The sequence below is a fragment of the Marmota monax genome, unplaced genomic scaffold, assembly GCF_021218885.2.
Source record: "Marmota monax isolate L192 unplaced genomic scaffold, Marmota_monax_Labrador192_F-V1.1 WCK01_AAM20220418_F8-fsc00088, whole genome shotgun sequence".
Lineage (NCBI taxonomy): Eukaryota > Metazoa > Chordata > Mammalia > Rodentia > Sciuridae > Marmota > Marmota monax.
Genome location: NW_026694492.1, coordinates 6,280,003 through 6,298,859, shown reverse-complemented (window position 1 = coordinate 6,298,859; position 18,857 = coordinate 6,280,003). Strand labels below are relative to the sequence as shown.

General features: G+C 39.9%; 1 protein-coding gene across 3 annotated transcripts in view; it reads left to right on the top strand.

The window, feature by feature from the left end:
- Atp8b1 (ATPase phospholipid transporting 8B1) overlaps positions 1-5,261 on the top strand; it is a 116,309-nt gene extending 111,048 nt beyond the window's left edge. For all 3 annotated transcript variants that reach the window (XM_046419423.2, XM_058571351.1, XM_058571352.1), the window contains exons 25-28: positions 525-770; positions 1,067-1,205; positions 1,435-1,565; positions 2,738-5,261. In XM_046419423.2, coding sequence (XP_046275379.1) covers positions 525-770; positions 1,067-1,205; positions 1,435-1,565; positions 2,738-2,962 — 741 coding nt within the window. In that variant the 3' untranslated portion in view covers positions 2,963-5,261. The remainder of the gene's footprint in view (positions 1-524; positions 771-1,066; positions 1,206-1,434; positions 1,566-2,737) is intronic.
- The last annotated feature ends 13,596 nt before the right edge of the window (positions 5,262-18,857 follow it).

Genomic DNA, 18,857 nt, shown 5'->3' with positions numbered 1-18,857 from the left:
AATAAAAGGTAATAATTAAAAATTAATTTACCAACTTGTATGGGAATATTTTTTCCCAAAGAATTCAAAGCAATATAAATATATTCTCTAAAGGGGCTGGCAATATAGCTCAGATGGTAGAGTTAGTAGAGTGCTTGCCTCACATGCACAAGTCCCTGGGTTCATCCCACAAAAGAAAAGAGAGAGAGAGAGGGAGAGAGAGAGAGAGAGAATATAAATATATTCTCTAAGGAAGTAAGAAAAAAATTCTCCTTACATTTTTAACATTTTCCATAAGCAGAAAAATAATAATGTCCTACCTAGTCCCTCTCTAAATTAAATATTAAATATTTATTAAATAATGGTGGATTAAAGCTATGATTGATCTCAGCACAAGAGAAATATTGTAGGATTTATTCCACTCAGTTTATCTTCTTAGAACTCAACAGCAAGTCACAATTCTTTATGAGATACAGATTGCAGCATATCTCTGACTTCTTGACCTGATGGACAATATATCACTCTAATTTTGTTTTCTCCTTAAGGATGTGAGTGACAAACTAAGCCTCCGATTCCCTGGGTTGTACGTGGTGGGACAAAGAGACTTACTATTCAACTACAAGAAATTCTTCATCAGCTTGTTACATGGAATCTTAACATCCATGGTCCTCTTCTTCATTCCTCTTGGAGCTTATCTGCAAACTGTGGGACAAGATGGAGAGGCACCTTCAGACTACCAGTCTTTTGCTGTCACTGTTGCTTCGGCTCTCATAATAACGGTCAATTTCCAGGTGTGTGGCTTCCCTCACCTGTGTCCGTTGGCACCTGTATTTTTATAAATAGGCTGGCGTGCACAGCCCATTCTCCCTCCAATTGAACCTCTACCACTTTATAAAATGAGTGCTATTTTTGTCCCTTATCCCAACCCTATTTCATTCCTGAGTCAAGGATAGTTTGGTTTCTGATGGCTCAGTATTCAAGTCAAATCATGCCTAAAACACAAAATTCCATTTTCAGAATTCCTAGTTCTTTCCTTTCTTGCTAATTCCCCAAATGAGTGCTCTGTTTTCCTCTCATTTCCCAACAGATTGGTTTGGATACTTCTTACTGGACTTTTGTGAATGCTTTTTCAATTTTTGGAAGCATAGCACTTTATTTTGGCATCATGTTTGACTTTCACAGCGCTGGGATACATGTTCTTTTGCCATCTGCATTTCAATTTACAGGTTAGTGTTTTCTAAATCCCAAAAATAAATGAGCAGACAAATGTCATTATTTATATTTGGACGTAACTTCTGGGTATATTAAAAAATACACAAAGGGTGAATTATTGCTGTTTGGAGGAAGCCAATCTGGTTGTAAAACTTTACCATGGATAATCAATGTGAGGTTACAGAATATGAACTAGGCCCTTAGGATAAGGGACCATGTGACTTACTCCCCTGTTCTTTCCAGGCACCGCTTCCAATGCCCTGAGGCAGCCGTACATTTGGTTGACCATCATCTTGACTGTTGCAGTGTGTTTATTGCCCGTTGTAGCTGTCCGCTTCTTGTCAATGACCATTTGGCCATCGGAAAGTGATAAGGTATGCAGAGATACAGTCCTCCTCTAATTCTTGAGTGTCCCCCACAGAAACCAAAGTGTTTCCCAACAGCACTTTTCCTGCAAACCTTAAACCTTAGGGTTTAAGGGAAGTTTGGTTAGAATGATTTTTATGACTCCTCCTCTCTAACTCCATCTTGCAAATAAGTGCTTGGGATTGGGATTTTTAGTTTGCCTGCATTTAAATACAAAAAAAAAATTCCAAATGTAAACAAAGAGGGAGAGTAAACTAGTGAATCTCATATATTTACCCCTTCAAGTTAACAAGTGTTAGCATTTTGCTGTGTAAATAGTCTGGGTTTTTTCTCTGTTTATTTAAAGCAAAATATCACCACCTTGAAGGAGCCTTGGGGTAACAAGGAACAGAAAGCTGTGAACTCAAAATGTCTTAACAATAATGCATAAAAATTAGACTTCACACTACATTGGTTAAGAAACTTAATGTTGCCAAGAAAGAACTTGGGTCCTTCTATGTCCTCGGAAGCTGGTGTCTTCATGATTAGCATCATCTTGGTGCTGGAAGCCGCCACAGAAGTTCCCAGCATCACATCTGATGTGTCAGATGGAAGTGGGGTGTGGGGAGAAGAGGCTCTCACCGTTCTGTAGCTTTCCTTTAAGCTCCTCCGAACGCTTCACCCAAGGGCCCCAGCACACTTCCCTCAGGTCTCATTTGCCAGATTTGGGACCCAGGCCCCTTCCTGGATTAGTTATGGTGGGAAGTCAATCAGGCCATTCCCTTTAGGGATGTGGCTGTATGGAGGAGGGGTAACTGTATAAAATCACTTTCACTAGAAAAAAGGAGAGAACAGATGTTAGGCAGGCAACCTTCAGTTGTCCCCAGAGCTCTCTTTGGCAGTGACAAAAATATGCAGTAGCAACGAGGACAAGAGGCCCATAGTTTTTTCTTCATCCTGTACCAATCTGATCTGTGACATGGAAAGAGCACTAGCTTAGGGAAAGTGGGACTCGTCCCGAATTCCAGCTGCCAGAATGTAGAACCGCCCCTGCTCTCCACGTCCTCAAGTTCAAGGTTGGGACACAACAGTGATGCCTGCATCCGCCCTAGATGCCCCATCGCTCCTTTCTGCCCTGCTCCTTTTGGCCAGATGCCCTCACCTGTATTTTCATCCCTCCCACTTCTCCCACTTAATGCAGATCCAGAAGCATCGCAAGCGGTTGAAGGCCGAGGAGCAGTGGAAGCGGCGGCAGAACGTGTTTCGCCGGGGCGTGTCGTCTAGGCGCTCGGCCTACGCCTTCTCGCACCAGCGCGGCTACGCGGACCTCATCTCGTCGGGGCGCAGCATCCGCAAGAAGCGCTCGCCGCTGGATGCCATCATCGCCGACGGGACGGCCGAGTACCGGCGCACGGTGGAGAGCTGAGAGCCAGCCTCGCGGGTCGCGCACGCACGCACGGAAATGTCTATTTTTTTATGAAAGACTCTCAGGAACTTTAAAAAAAAAAAAACTGAATTTGTCGCAAAGATACAGAAGACAACAACCTTTATAAGAAAGGATCTGGGTTGAGCTGTTGAGCAATAGCAAAGCCAAGAGACCCTGTCATACATCTGGTTATGTTGTTTGTGATTCAAAGGGAACGTTTCAATTCAGACTCAATCTAGGGTAACAGAATTAGAAAATGTCTTCTATTTCAGTTCCAATGCTATTGCATTGTAAAATGACAATTAAATTTTCCTGTCTGTGATCTTAAGCATGAATTTCCCAGAGACTGTTTTCATAAGTGTAAGATTTCAGTCTGTTTTTGGTTTATTTCCAAGTTAAGCTGCACTTTACACATTTTTACTAATCCATATTTTAGCAACTTCCTCTACTACCAAGGGACTTGATTTCCTACTTTTTTTAAGCACCCAAGTATTTAGAGACTTTTAAAAAAAGTTTCTGAAAACTGAGGATATTATCAACAGGCACTAAGAAAGTTTCAGTTCGGAAAAATAAATTCTAGCATGCTATTGCATAGGAGGGTCTTTATAATGATAATAAATGTATTTCAAGAAGGCTGGAAGAAAAGATTTTGAATGTTTACACTACAAAGAAATGGTAAATGTTTGAGGAGATACACAAACTAGGATTTGAACATTCCACATTGTGTACACATATGGAAACATGTGATGGACAGGGGCTAGCTCAGGGTTAGAGCACTGCACAAGGTCTGGGATTCCATCCCCAGCCCCAAGTAAATAAATATAAATCATCACATAGTATCCCATAAATATGTACAATTACTATGTGTCAAATAAAAATTAATTTTTTAAAAAGAACAGAAGAATGCCTACCAAAAAATATTAGTGTGCCTGCCTTTGAAGGGCAGTGTTCTTTTATATCACTTACCCCACTAGATATATGGTGTGGGGGGAGGAAGAAGCTACTCTCTCCTTAGGGTGACTGGCCTTGATTACCAAGGTAAATGAGAGGTTGCTGCTACATAGAATAGGAATGTATCTAAAATGCGGGGGTCCTTTGGATGCCTTCCCTAGTGCTGCCTGGGAGCAATTGAAAGATCAAGTGTATAGTGGAGAAAAAAATGCTTAAGCAGAAAAACCTTGGGTATATCAATGGTAAATTGCAGAACATTTCACAAAACTGTCTTTTAAAAAGCAAACTTTTATGCCTGCCTACACATAAAGTATTTTATAAGGGCCTTGAACAGAAACGTACTCTCTATATATCATGATGGAAGAGGTTAGTGGGAACCTCCTTCCTTCCTTCATTTTTTTTTAACTAAGTGTAATCACACTTAAAGTTTTTAAAACTAAATATATGGTATCTATTTATTTATTTGGCAATCTGAGGATATACTTTAATAATCTTTATTCTTTTTTGTTGTTCTTTTTGGTAATTCATGACAGTAGAATGAATTTTGACATACATACATGGAGTATACCTTCCCATTCTTGTGTTTGTACTTGGTGTAGAGTTACACTGGTCATGTATTCATATAAGAACATAGGAAAGTTATGTCTGATTCATTCTACTATTTTTCCTCTAGGGAACTTCATTTCTAAGACTGAAGCACAGCATAACCTTTGAACTTTGAAGGTAACTTTAGGCAATTACTAAAAATATTCTCCAGAAGGTAATAGTTTCTTCTAGAGCCGTTTCTCATTTAGGTGAGAAATGGATCTAGAAAAAACACACTAGTTTCCACGTTCTATTGAAGATGCAGAAGTATTTTCAACAATTTTTTTTAAAGTGGGGCTGGGGAGTAATTTTCACCTTTACCATTAGGCTGTGACTATTCACATTGGTGCATTTCTATGAGGAAATCACAACACATGTATAAATGACACAGGACAGAAAAATATAATTGTAATTTTATAATGTATTTTCTAGGTATAATAAAAGAATGTGTGGCTATTACATGGAATTTCTAAACGTTTACAACTTTTATCTTGTAAATAAAAAGAATTGTATGTTTCTCTTTTTTTACAGAAAAGTTAGCTTGTATAATTTTGTCAGTTTCAGATTTCTCTCCTGTTTTTGAATTGTGGGAAAGGTTGATGATGCAATGTGTCAAAGACTTATACTGTTGGGTGCAATATTAGCAATTTTAAAAATGCAAATTGCTTCAGATAAATTATTTCTATATGCTGTAAATCTAAGATTGAATGTATATTTTTGTTTAAAAAAATAAATGCTTTAGTAAAATCTTTGGAAAATGTAATATTTTAAAATATTTTTCAGTTAGTTTTGTTTTTGTTTTTGTTTGTAAGTATAGAAGAATCTAGTCCTGCAAGATTCCTCAAGGGACTTAGGGGTTCTGTGCTGATGAGAAATAAAGTTTGGGACAAGACACTAAATGTTAGTGGAGATGTGACTGAAAAAGGCGATTAGACTTTAGGAACATAAGGTTCAGTTGCTAAGATCAAGTCTGCTGCAAGGAAAATGCATGTTAGTATATTTAGACAAGGAACAATTTCTCCAAATGACATCAACTCTTTGGAACCATAAGGGGAAAGGAGTAGATGGTTCTGGAAATATATGATGAAGAGTTGGCAGAAAAAAGGGCAAAGGGGAACAAAGAAGGAAGTAGAAGGGGAGGAAAGTAGGTAAGGAGGAGGTGGATGCCCGAGGTATGAGCTGGGAGGAGTTGAGCACAACGACCTGTTGGGTGGTTAGCACCCAGACACAAGGGAAGCAGCAACCCCACCAAGGAAACGTGGAGGAGTCGGGAGTCAGGGAGGTCTTTGGGAGGCCTGATTAGTAGAAAATGATAAGAGAGTATCTGTCTGGAGGTGCTTGAGGTGGGAGGAGAGGGAACTGGCCATTAGTTTATGCAGTAGACTTGGAATAAGAAGGACTCAGAACAAACCTGGAAGATTTTCTTAAAAATATTCAAGGGTGCCAGGCGCCTTTAATCCCAGCTACTCCAGAGGCTGAAGCAGGAGGATCACAAGTTTGAGGCCAGCCTGGGCAACTTAGTGAGATTCTGTCTCAAAAAATAAGGGCCGGGCATGGTGGCGCACGCCTGTAATCCCAATGGCTCAGGAGGCTGAGGCAGAAGGATTTCAAGTTCAAAGCCAGCCTGAGCAATTTAGCCTGGCTAAGTAACTTGGTGAGACTCTAAATAAAATACCAAAAAAGGTCTGAGGATGTGGCTCAGCAGTTAAGCGTCCCTGGATTGCTCTTCAGTACCAAAAAGAAAGTTAAAAAATAGTAATAATAACAAAAACAAAGGACTGAAGCCATAACTCAGTAATAGAATGCCCCTGGGTTCAATCCCGAGTAGCCCCCACACACGTGTATACACACATACACATGCAATGGACTATGCACTGAAGCTGTTTGAAGGGTATTTTTAACCAAAGAGCACCACCTAAAGGTTGCTGTCATATCTGTACTGTTCAGGAATGATAACTGATGGGATGAAATGATTCATAAGAGACTTCATTGTGATAGCAAAATGCACCCTAATGGAATCTAAATATATTCCAACAGTTGCTGCCTTCATGTGATGTGAATGAAACTTAGGAAAATTGTAAGACTGCTTCTAAAAGTCCTGTCAGAACCTGCTAGAAAGATATAACTACAGTAATATTTCTGGTACATTTACAAAACCAAAAGGTCTGTCAAGACACGGAACTAATTCTCAGGAAGAGGTAGAGGTTGGGATGCTTAAAAATAAACACTGCAAAAATGACTTTCTAAAAGATTTTTTCCAGGGCTGGGGATGTGGCTCAAGAGGTAGTGCGCTCGCCTGGCATGCGTGCGGCCCGGGTTCGATCCTCAGCACCACATACAAACAAAGATGTTGTGTCCTCTGAAAACTAAAAAATAAATATTAAAATTCTCTCTCTCTCTCTTTAAAAAAAAAGACTTTTCCAAAAAAGATATATAAATGGTCAGCAAGCAAATGAAAAAGATGCCCAACGTCATTAGTCCTCAGGAAAACGCACATCAAAACTACAATGAGATGCCACTTCACACTCTCTAGGGTGCCATAATAATAGAAAATACATGCAGAAATTGGGGCCTCAAGCACTTTTGGTGAGAATGTAAAATGGTGCAGCCACTGTGGAAAACAGTTTGACAGTTCTTCAAGAAATGACAGTAAACTTTTGAAAAATAAAGACGTATAAAGTTTGGAAATAATTGGAACTCAACTAGACAGAAAGGCAATAAATTATAGATATAAAATTGCAAGGAAGGAAATAAATATATTCATGTTTAAAGGTGACATAGTAGTATTCTTGAAAACCCAGGATATTCCATTTAAATATATGATAAATTTAATATGCTAGAGGAAAGAAAATAGTTAACTGTTCCAGCCCAGATGTATGTCTTTTTTTTTTTTTCCTGGTGGTGCTGGGGATTAGAACCCAGGGCCTTGTACATGCAAGGCAAGCACACTATTAACTGAGCTATATCCCCAACCCCAGGTGTGATGTGTTTTGTTAGGCCATTTATGTGCACACATATTTCCTTTACCCTCAGAAAAGTGTGAGTAGCATCTTAAACTTATGTCAAATAGATGGAAAGCCCCAAGAGAATTTGAGAGAATATTTCAGATTCAAAGAGCAGCATGGATTTGCCTCTAGGTTGACCAGTCAATAACTAGGCTAAGATGGCCTCAGTAATAAGATACAGGAAGAAATAACTTTGGTAGTTTTAAAATTATCAGGAATTTTGTCCCAAAAATCTGAATAACATAGTAACACAGATATTTATAATACATATACAAGGAAAATAAGTCCTAATACGGAGAGAAAGCCAAATATCCTAACTAATCATGGGGGATTAAAATCACAGAGATATTCCTGCCAAATTTAGGATAGACTATTTCATTCCTGATAACCTGCTTATGATCTCTAGTTGGAAAGAAATCAATTTTCTTTTGGCCTTCAATGCTTTTACATAATAGAAATCATTCTCAAAGTTTGTCATAAACCCTGGAATGTCCACTCATTTCTTTTCCAGGAAAGTATTAAAGATATTGGATCTGACTTGTGGAATCAATGTGGGAGGATTTTTTTTTTAGTCTAGTATTTCTCATCAGCAATCAATTTTCCCAGGGGGTAGGAATCAACCTTGAGAACAGAGGTTGACTTGTCAGCTGGGAGTCATCTTGCAGTTTCATTATAAAACTGTTCTTTGAGCCAGCTGCATTATAAATAAATCAGTCTATGGAAATTCTATAGGAGGTTTCTGGTTACCATCCATGGTGGGGATTCCCACCTATCTTTAGCTTTCTTATTCAAGTTTGGCATGACCAACTTAAAAACTTTATGCTCATCAAAGAGCTTAATGATGTAAAGAACTGTTTCTAAAAGTAGAGCTTTGGTTCAAGTTTCTGAGAAACTTGCACTGAGACTTAATTACTATGAACATTTTGAGTAAACAGGGACCTAGAATGGCTCTTGAAAACTTAACTATATTTTGACCAAGACTGGGCTATTTCTTAGGATTTTTGACTTGAGCGAAAAGGCTTTATTGGAGCCAAGATGGCTATGCACGACTCTGCCAGAGTAGAGTCAGGTCAGCAGTGGTGAACCTATTTTGATAAGTGAGAGAGAACTCTGGAAATGAAGTGACAGGAACCCTAATGTTATGGAGAGCCAGAAAGACAAACTAGGGGAACAAAAATAAAAGAATTGCAACTTCAACCCTGGCTCCCATTGGGGTGATGTTTGCTGAGGACCCTCTGTGAACTGTGCATGAACCAAATCGGCATGGAAGCCTTTGGGTAGGAAAGTCGGCTCTCTGGGAATTCACAGCAGCACTCCTGCTGGTGAGATCGGCCAGTACATGTGAAATTCCTACCTAGCTCTGCCAAGTTCAGCAATGCACCAGAGATGGGGTGACCCGCTGAAACCACATAGACACGCAGCCTTTTAGAAATGGGTGTGGCCTGCCAAGATGCCAATCAACCTGTTTGCTACAAGTCCCCTGCCACACCAAGCAAGATTCCACCCCCTGCAACCTAATCCCTGCCTTTGATGTATATCCACTTAAATAAATGACCAGAGCCATTTTCTGGCTGTCCAGCTCCAGCTCCTGTGTGGACTGGGTTTATCAGGCACTCTATCCCTTTTAAAACTATTTCTTGGCTCTGATTCTTTCTTCTTCGGTAATTACTTCAGACTTTTATTTTCTCAGGTGGTTTATCTCCTTCTGAGCAGGAAAAATTACCCTGGCGAGGTGCTGGCCGCCTTGCGATAGGGGCTCCTGCCACAGGGCAGAGAGACAGTGGAAAAATGCCAACAATCCCATCGAAGCAGCTGACTAGTACTCCTAATTACAGAAGAACTTCATTCACTTCAGGCTTTAAATCCAGTTCCTGGAGCTGGCTGGTCTCAGAGTGACTCCTCTGGGGCTGGAGATGTAGCTCAGTAGGGGAGGACTTGCCTGTCATGTGCAAGGCCCTTGGTTCAGTCCCAAGATCCACAAAGTAATAATAATATTAAACACATAGATAAAAGTAACTCCTCTCTCAACCCCCAGAACTCAAACTGTCATAACAACCAGACTTGGTTTGGAAGCTGGTAGCCACAAGACTGATCCTGTTGGAAATCTCAGACTGATGTGTATCTCACTGGGCAGAAGACCTCTCAGTGTCCTACAGCTTCTGGACCAGTGACTGCCATAGTCACAAACCTGAGTCCTGCCCATGCTTGCTCACAGAAATTAGGGAAGGTCTCTTCCCCAGTCACAACCTTAGGACTCTAACTACATTGCAAAGTCCCAGCTTTATCTCTGGAACTAAAAAGCTCCCAGCCAAACCCCAAGACCCCTAGCTCCAGGTACATAGCAACCAGTGGACCCAACCCTCACCAACGTCCTTGCGCACCCTATGGGATCTAGGGAAGTATCCTTTCCAGCTCATGACCCTGAGACCTTGACATCACTCAAGTTTGTCCCTGGAGACCAGGGGAAAAGCCCATCTATGCTTTCAGATCAGGACTATAACGACAAGGCCACAAGCCTTGACACCACTAGAGCCTTCCCTGTATGACCTAGGACATTCCCACCCATACCCCACAGCTCTAGGACCACAGATACTAAAGCCACAAGCCCCAACACCACCAATTCTCAATCTACAGGACCTAGTAAAGATCTGCTCCACATCTTATACCTCAAGTGGTATGGAGATAAGTACCACAAGGCCAAAACATTACCTACTGTATGGTTTAGATATGAGATATCCCCCAAAAGCTTACATATGAGACAATGCAAGAAAGTTCAGAGGAGAAATTATTGGGTTGGCACCATTTGACTCAGCTACCCCACTCCTCAGTTCATGCCCAAAGGACTTAAAAACAGCATACTACAGTGATACAGTCACATCAATGTTTACAGCAGCACAATTCACAATAGCTAAACTGTGGAACTAACCTTGATGCCCTTCAAAAGATGAATGGATAAAAAAACTGTGGTATATATACACAATGAAATATTACTCAGCATTAAAAGAAAATAAAATTATGGCATTTTCAGGTAAATGGATGGAGTTGGAAAATATCATGCTAAGTGAAGTAAGCAAATCCCAGAAAACCAAAGGCTGAATGTTCTCTCTGATAAATGGATGCTGATTCATAATGATGGTGTGGAGGAACCTTAGATAGGGCAAAAGGGAGGGAGGGAAAGGAGTGGGTATGGGGGTAGTAAAGATGGTGGAAAGAGATGGACATCATTACCCTAGGTACATGTATGAAGACACAAATGGTGTGGCTCTACTTTGTATACAACCAGAGACATGAAAAATTATGCTCCATTTGTGGACTATGAATCAAAATGCATTCTGCTGTCATGAATAACAAATTAGAACAAATAAATTTTAAAAGCACAATTTAAAAAAAAAAAGAAATGATTGGGGTTGGCAGAGTCTTAACCTAATCAGTAAATTAAACCCTGATGGGATTAACTGAGTGGTAACAAGAGGCAGGTGGTGTGTAGCTGGAGGAAGTGATTAATTGTGGGTATGGCTATGGGATATATAGTTGCTATCTGGTGAGTGGATTCTCTCTGCTTTCGGATCACCATGTAAGCTGCTTCCCTCTGCCACCCTCTCCTTACCTCCTGAGGAATGGAGCCAGCCTTCTATGGACTAAGACCACTGAAACTGTGAGCCTTCAAATAAACCTTTCCTCCTCTATAGTTGTGCTTTTAGTTGCAGCGGTGAAAAAGCTGACTAAAACACCTACCCGTGCCCCGGAAGATCTACAGAACAAACATATCCATATCCCACAGATTTTGCATGACAGCTGCTGGTGCCAAAAGCACCGGTACCACTATGCTTGTCCCGTGGGACCTGGAAACGTAATCATCTGGGTTCCACAGCTCCATGAAAGTGGTTAACAGCACTAGAGCCCCAGCACCAACTGCAAATGCCCCATAGAACCTGGGGAAGGTCTCTTTTGTATTTTGAAACCTTGAATCCATGACTACTCAAGGTGGAAAGAAACCAAAAATACACATAATAAGTGGATTATAATCAACAAAATAACACGAAGAAATTCATTATTATTGATAATGTCATTGAATATAAATGGATTAAATTCACCAATAAACTGGCTGAATGGATTTTTTTTAAAAGACCCCAGTATATGCTACTTATAAGTAACTCACTTCACTGGTAAAGATACACATAGGCTAAAAGTGAAGGGTTAGAAAAAGATACATCACACAAATGGGAACAAAAAATCAGCAGGGATAACTACACAGAGATAAAACGAATTTTAAATAAAACACTGTAGAAAGAGACAAAATCATTATATATTGACAACAGGATCAATTCAGCAAGAAGATATAACAATTATAAATATATACGCACCCAACATGGAACATATATATATAAAATATTATTAGATCTAACAGAGATAGGCTATAATACAATAATAGTGAAAGACTTCAACACCCCATTTTCCTCAATGAAAATCAACAAAGAACACCTGTGTTGAACCATACCACAGATCAAGTAGACAACAGATATTTATGGAATAGTTCATCCAATACCAGTAGAGTTTACATTCTTCTCATCAGCACATTGATTATTCTCCAGGATAGATTATATGTTAGGCCATAAATCAAGTCTCAATAAATTTTTAAAAACTGAAGTTATATTATGTATCTTCTCAGACCATAATAAAATAAAACTACAAATCAACAAGAAGAATGAAAAATTTACAAATACATGAAAATTGAATAACACTCCTAAGTGACTAATGTTTAATTAAAGAAATTACATGGGAAATAAAAAAAAATTCTAGGAACTAATGACAATGACAATACAACATACCAAAATATGTGAGATACATCAAGAGTACTACTGGAAGCAAAGTTTATGGCAATAAATTCACACATCAAAGAAATAGAAAGATCTCAAACAGACAACCTAGCAATGCACCTACATCACTTGAAAAAGTAAGAACAAACCAAATCCAAAATTATTAAAAAGAAACTAATAATAAAGATCTGAACAGAAATAAATGCAAAACCAAAAAAAAAAAAAAAAAAGAAAGAAATACAAAAGATCAACAAGACAAAAAGCTGTTTTTTTTCCCCAAAGAATAAACAAAATTGACAAACTTTTAGCTAGACTGGAAAAGTGGAAAACCTAGAATAGATAAATTCCTGAGTACATATAACCTAATCAAGAATCAAGATGAAAGAGAAAAATCTAAGCAGAACAATAATGAATAATGAGATTAAAACAGTAATTTTAAATCTCCCTTTTAAATGAGTCCAGGACCTGGTGACTTTACTGCTGAATTCTAAAACCATTCTTAAAACTAATTCAAATATTCTCAAACTATTCCAAAAACTAAAATGGAAGGAATTCTATCAAGCCTTTTTTTTTTTTTTTTTTTTTTGGTACTGGAGATTGAACCCAAGGGCACTTAAGCACTGAGCCACATGCCCAGCCCTTCTTAACAATATTTTATTTAGAGACATGGTCTCACTAAGTTGCTTGGGGCCTCACTAAATTGTTGAGGCTGGCCTTGAACTCACTATCTTCCTGCCTCAGCCTCCTGAGTCACTGGGTTATAGGCGTGCCACTGCACCCAGCCTGCCAAGCTCTTTTTATGAAACCAGCATTCCACTAACACCAAAACCAGTCAAAGATACAAAGTTTGTATAAGGATAGAACAATGGTTACCAGGAATGGCAGAAGTAAGGTGGACAGAAATAAGTTCAATAAGAGGCACCAAAATAGAGATAGAATAGAGGAATTACGTCTGTTTTTATTTAGCACAGCATTAGGGTAGCTATTGGTTAAAACATCCTGTATTTCATAATGACTAAAAGAGTACTCGATTCCCATCACATAGAAATGATTAATGGTTGAAGAGATGGAGATGCTTATTACCCTGATTTTATTATTAGACATTGTGTATATTATTGAATTACCATAATGTACTCCATATATATTCATATAATGTTTCAATTTTAAAATCTGTGTCTTGTAAACAATAAATAATACTTTAGTGACCTACTCCAGTAGCAAAAAATAAAAATAAAAAATAAACTAAGAAATTATCAGCCAGGAGTTCAAAGCCAGCCTCAGCGATTTAGTGAGACTCTAAGCAACTCAGTAAGACCCTGTCTCTAAATAAAACAGAAAAAAGGCTAGGGATGTGGCTCAGTGTTAAGCACTGCTGGTTTCAATTCCTGGAATCCCCCCCAAAAAAGAAAGAAATTATCAGCCAAGCCCCCAAAAAGCCCTTTCAGGTGCCTCAACACCTGTCAAAATGGTACACAATTGTTCTTCAAACTAACTTACAAAACATCTTTATTATTGCCAATTAATCCTGCTTTGAAAGTTTCCCCACCTCTATAAAGTTTTCTTCTCTCTTTGACTTTGACTTCACCTTTTTAAAAAAGCTATCCCAGGGGTTGGGGTTGTAGCTCAGTGGTAGAGCGCTCACCTAGCACAGGGGAGGCCCTGGGTTCGATCCTCAGCACCACATAAAAATATGTAAATAAAATAAAGGCATTATGTCCAACTACAACTAAAAAATAAATACTTTTTTTTAAAAGCCTATCCCAAATCTCAGATGGGACCCAGGTCAATTCAGTGAAGAAATCAGCCTGAAGTGAAGTGATCTAGGCATAGTGGCACATGCCCATAATTCCAATTACTCAGGAGGCTAAAGCAGGAGGATTTTAAGTTTAAGGTCAGCCTGGGCAACTTAGTGAGACCTGTCTCAAAATAAAATACTAAGATCTGGAGATATAGCTCAGTGGTAGAGCAACCCCTGGGCCACCCCTCTCCCCCGAAAGTATGGGAGGTGAGGGGTGGGGAGCAGGCAATGACAACTCAGAGCATACACAGTCTGAACCTGTGAGGATGTTGGGGTACATCCTGAGAGCAAAAGGAAGTCATGGAAATTGCCTTTCCCCCATAGAGAATGAAATTATTGTGTTTATGTTTTTAAGTGTTTGCCCTGGCTGTACCATGAAGATTAGACTGGAGAGGTATGGGAAAACTCAGATGAGGGTGGAGAGGTTGACAAGAGGGAGGATACCACTTGTATTGTGCTAGAAGGATGGATGCTTGAAGCAAGAAAGTTTGTAAGCTTCAAGGGAAGTCTATCAGAGAGCTCCCACGCAAAGACTTGAAGCAAGAGATGGGTCATTTGCTGAGATCTGGGGCAGGAGAATGATGTGCTGATAGTCAGAAACCTTCTGAAATATTGACCAAGGAGCCATTAAGGAGAGAGGGGTGTTGCCTGAGGGTGGGGGATGGAAGAGGGTTCACTAGCAGCCCTCAGCAGTTTGGTTGAAGGCTTGATTCACACACCATCATAAGAATAACAAACAATCAATAATGCTACTTAATTAAATGCCTTTTAATCAATGATATCACAATTCAAAGGCTTATCAAATGTCAAGCACACACTAGGAATTTTTGTATACCTGATCACCTATCATCCTCACAACTTATCCAGAAAAGGGTTATTATCACTTTACAATTAAAACATCTGCAGCTTAGAGAGCTTAAGGAATTTGAGCACGGCCATGGAGCAAGAAGAAGAGTTCTGTCTTAACAGTGCAATGTATCTTTGTTTCAGAGCCCTGATTATTCGAGTTATCACTATTCATTATTATATTGCTATTCATTATTCATTGTATCATCGTTATTCATTATCCATAAGAAATGAGCATCCAGCAGGGCTTTAGAATGGTTTTGTATTTACTTCCCTAGGGAGAACAATAAATCAGGTGTTTACAGACAAGCTGATCATACAGCTGGGGAATCTCTGAAGTGAAGGTTCTCTAGGAGGGAGTGAGTTAAAAAGCAAACCTATGTGCTTAAATCTTAACTCCACAAGGAAAAAACAAAGTTACATGTTCATTTCCTTAAATTGGTAATTTCGCGGTAAGGATAATTGCCACTTATTGTTTGCAGGTACAAACAACGATTGATTACCTTCTCTGACAGCTTAAGGGATTCCAAATTAAGGGAACACTGCTTGTGCCACGCCCTGTTCTCGGTCTAGGACCCGGAATGAAGCGCCACCGGCATTCAGTGATTTTTAGCCTCTTTTTTCTCCAAAGATTGTTTTGAGCTGCAAAATATTGATTGTACACGAATGCTCTCGCAACATGTCCTTGACCTTGCTTGGACCCAACCCAAGTCAACTCTCTCAACCAGAACCACCCAACCTCCTTCCACGCCTGGGAATTGCGGCCGAGCACCGGAAACCAGGAGCGGACGGTTACAGAACTGCAGGGACGGCGTGGACGTGGCCCGAAGCCAACATGGCGGCCACGACGTCACTTGCCCTGAGCCTAGGTCAGCGGTCAACTACGGTGGCCGGTGCGGACCTTATGCCATAATAATGGATTTGCGTTTGGTTCATGACAAGGCGAGGAGAGATCCAGTGGAAACCCGAAGGCGGAAGATGACCACAAGAGGAGGGCTCCCCTAGCTGGCCAGAGTTGGATACGGAGACTGAACAATGCCATTCATTCAATAAGGAGCATTTGCGAACTTCTGCCAGTTGCAGCTGTGCTATAAGGAAACTTCTGAATTCTGGCAGTAGATTGCACTGAATGAGACTGATAGTTCCTAAATCCTTACCGATCGCAAGGCTCTGTGCTGAGTTCTCTGGAAAGATGGTAGCCAGCCACGGTACCTGCAATCCAGTGGAAGCGCATAAGGGCCATCTAGCAGACACAAGAAGTACAGTCATTCCTTCATATCTGAGGTGAATTTGTTTGAGGATCCCAGTGGATAATAAAATCCAGGAATGCTCCAGTCCCTTAAATAAAATGGTGTACTATTTGCGTATAACCTATGTACCTCGTCCCATATACTTTGCCATCTCTAGATTACTTGTATTTACCTAATGCAATTTAAATGCCATGCAAAAAGTTTTTTTTAACGTATGCTTATGGAATAATGATAAGGGGGAAATCAAGTATTAATTTTTAAAAAAATCCCTCCATAGTTGGTTGAATCAGACAGATGCAGAACCTTAAGTAGGTTCCTACTGTACTGTCAAGTACAATGCCTGTGGTGGGCAGATAAGGAGAGAATGTTCCTGGGGACAAGATAATGCTTCCCTACCAGCAGGTAGAGACTGAGAGGGGCTGGTACAGAGGGTGGGGCAGTAGCCCTGCAGCTGTGTTCCTTTCTCCCATTTCCCATTTCCTGTGGTCTTCATGGTCTTCACTAGTATCAGGAGGGTTGTCCTTACTTTGGGAAAAGAGCAGTGAAGATTCTTGCTTTCTGGCCTCAGCATGGGTCTTAGACATCTCAGTTATTTCTGAATAGTTCTTGGAAATTAAAAAACATGCAAACAATTAATAACATGCATTGTGCTATAGGGAAGACTGCCCCTATATTGACTACTGGTTTAAGGTGTATCTGTCACCCTCAGTGCCATAACCAACTCCCAGCAGGCCATTCAACAATTCTTTTAAGCCAGATGCTTCTGAGTAATGAGTTATGTATCAGTCTATTATTGGCACAATTAAGTTGTATAACAAAATGTCCCCAAACTCAGAGGTCTAACACAGCAATCATTTATTCTCACTCATGCATCTAGAATTCACCTGATCCGGACTGAGTTCACTTGGCTGGTTTCCACACTGCAAACTGGGTCCATATCTTCTCCAAATATCTCTCTCCTCCCTTGCACCAACAGTCCAGTCAGAAATGTTCTGGTGACAGTAGAAGCAAGAAAACAAGATCAACAAAACAAGCCCATTTAAAACCCTTGCTTTGTTTCATATTTAGTAATATCCACATGACTAAAATCAACATACATGGAGTATGGAAGTATATTTTTTTATGTAGAAAAGGAAAATATATGTGAATATTTTAACCGATAAGTATTTTAACACAGAGAACATGATTATACTATTGAATGCCATAGATATGAGCTGTCACACTTCTTCACTGAAAATATGTCCCTTGGTTAGAGGAGACATTGGGTACCTTGGAGATGGATATAGAATTCTTTAAGTCCACAGATGTTGGTGCTGTGGCTACACTTGAAGGCACATCACTGTCTCCTCCAGGGTCCAGAGTAATTTACCTGCCTTCAAGTAGCCAACTGGTCTGCCTGAAGAATGTTACCCTATTAGATCATCAGGGCAGTAGCCATCAAGATGAGCCATAATGAGGAATAGTCCATGAGGTTGGCCTAAATTCATGAAGGGTACTTCAGATGACAGTCTCTTGGTGCCTCCTGGCAAGACTTGTGGCCTTCAGGTGAGGATGCAGCCAGTCTGCCATGAGGGAGCTGGGGGATAAGTACCCCAATATTGTTCCTCTCCATCTATGCTCTAGTATTTTTCCTATTGATGGTACCAAGCCAGGAGCCACAGAGTAAGGGAAACTTTGATGTAGTCCTCATAAGCTACCTCTAGAGGCTCAGAGCAGAATAGAGAGGGGAAATTCATTGGCTGGGTTATAGCAGGCAGCTCCTTTGTATTCAACTGTGTTATACCAGGGTTGTGTCCAGTACAATATGGCAGAAAAATCAAAACATCGCTTGATGAATTAGATTATAAAAGGCAATGCAGCTTCAGTTTTGGTCACTGTGGTAGGCAGCTTTCTAAGAGGGGACCCATGATTCCTGCTTCCTAGTATTCATGTCCTGGGATAATATTGTCCCTCTGAGTATCAATTGGACTAAGATTCAATTCTTTTTTTCTTTTTTCACCTTTATTTTATTTATTTATTTTTAATTAATTTATTTTAATTTGTCTTCTTTTGGTATATATGACAACAGGATGCATTTTGATTCATTGTATACAATTGCAGCACAACTTTTCATTTCAGTGGTTGTACACGATGTAGCATCACACCATATATGTAGTCATACATGTACCTAAGGTAGATGTCCATCTCATTCTACCATCTTTCCTGCCTTCATGCACCCTCCCCATCCTCCCTCCCCTTTGCCTAATCACAGTTAGTTCCTCCATTTTCCCCATGCCTCCCATTATGGATTACCTCCACTTATCAGAGAGAACATTTGGTCTTTGGTTTTTTGGGATTGGCTTACTTCACTTAGCATGATAGTCTCCAACTCCATCCATTTACCTGAAAGTGCCATAATTTTATTCTCTTTTAATGCTGAGTAATATTCCATTGTGTATATATATCACAGTTTCTTTATGCATTCATTTATTGAGGGACATCTAGGTTGCTTCCACAGTTTAGCTATTGTGAATTGAGCTGCTATAAACATTGATGTGGCTACATTACTAGAGTATGCTGATTTTAAGTCCTTTGGGTATAGACCAAGGAGTGGGATAGCTGGATCTGATGGTGGCTCTATTCCAAGTTTTCTAAGGATCTCCA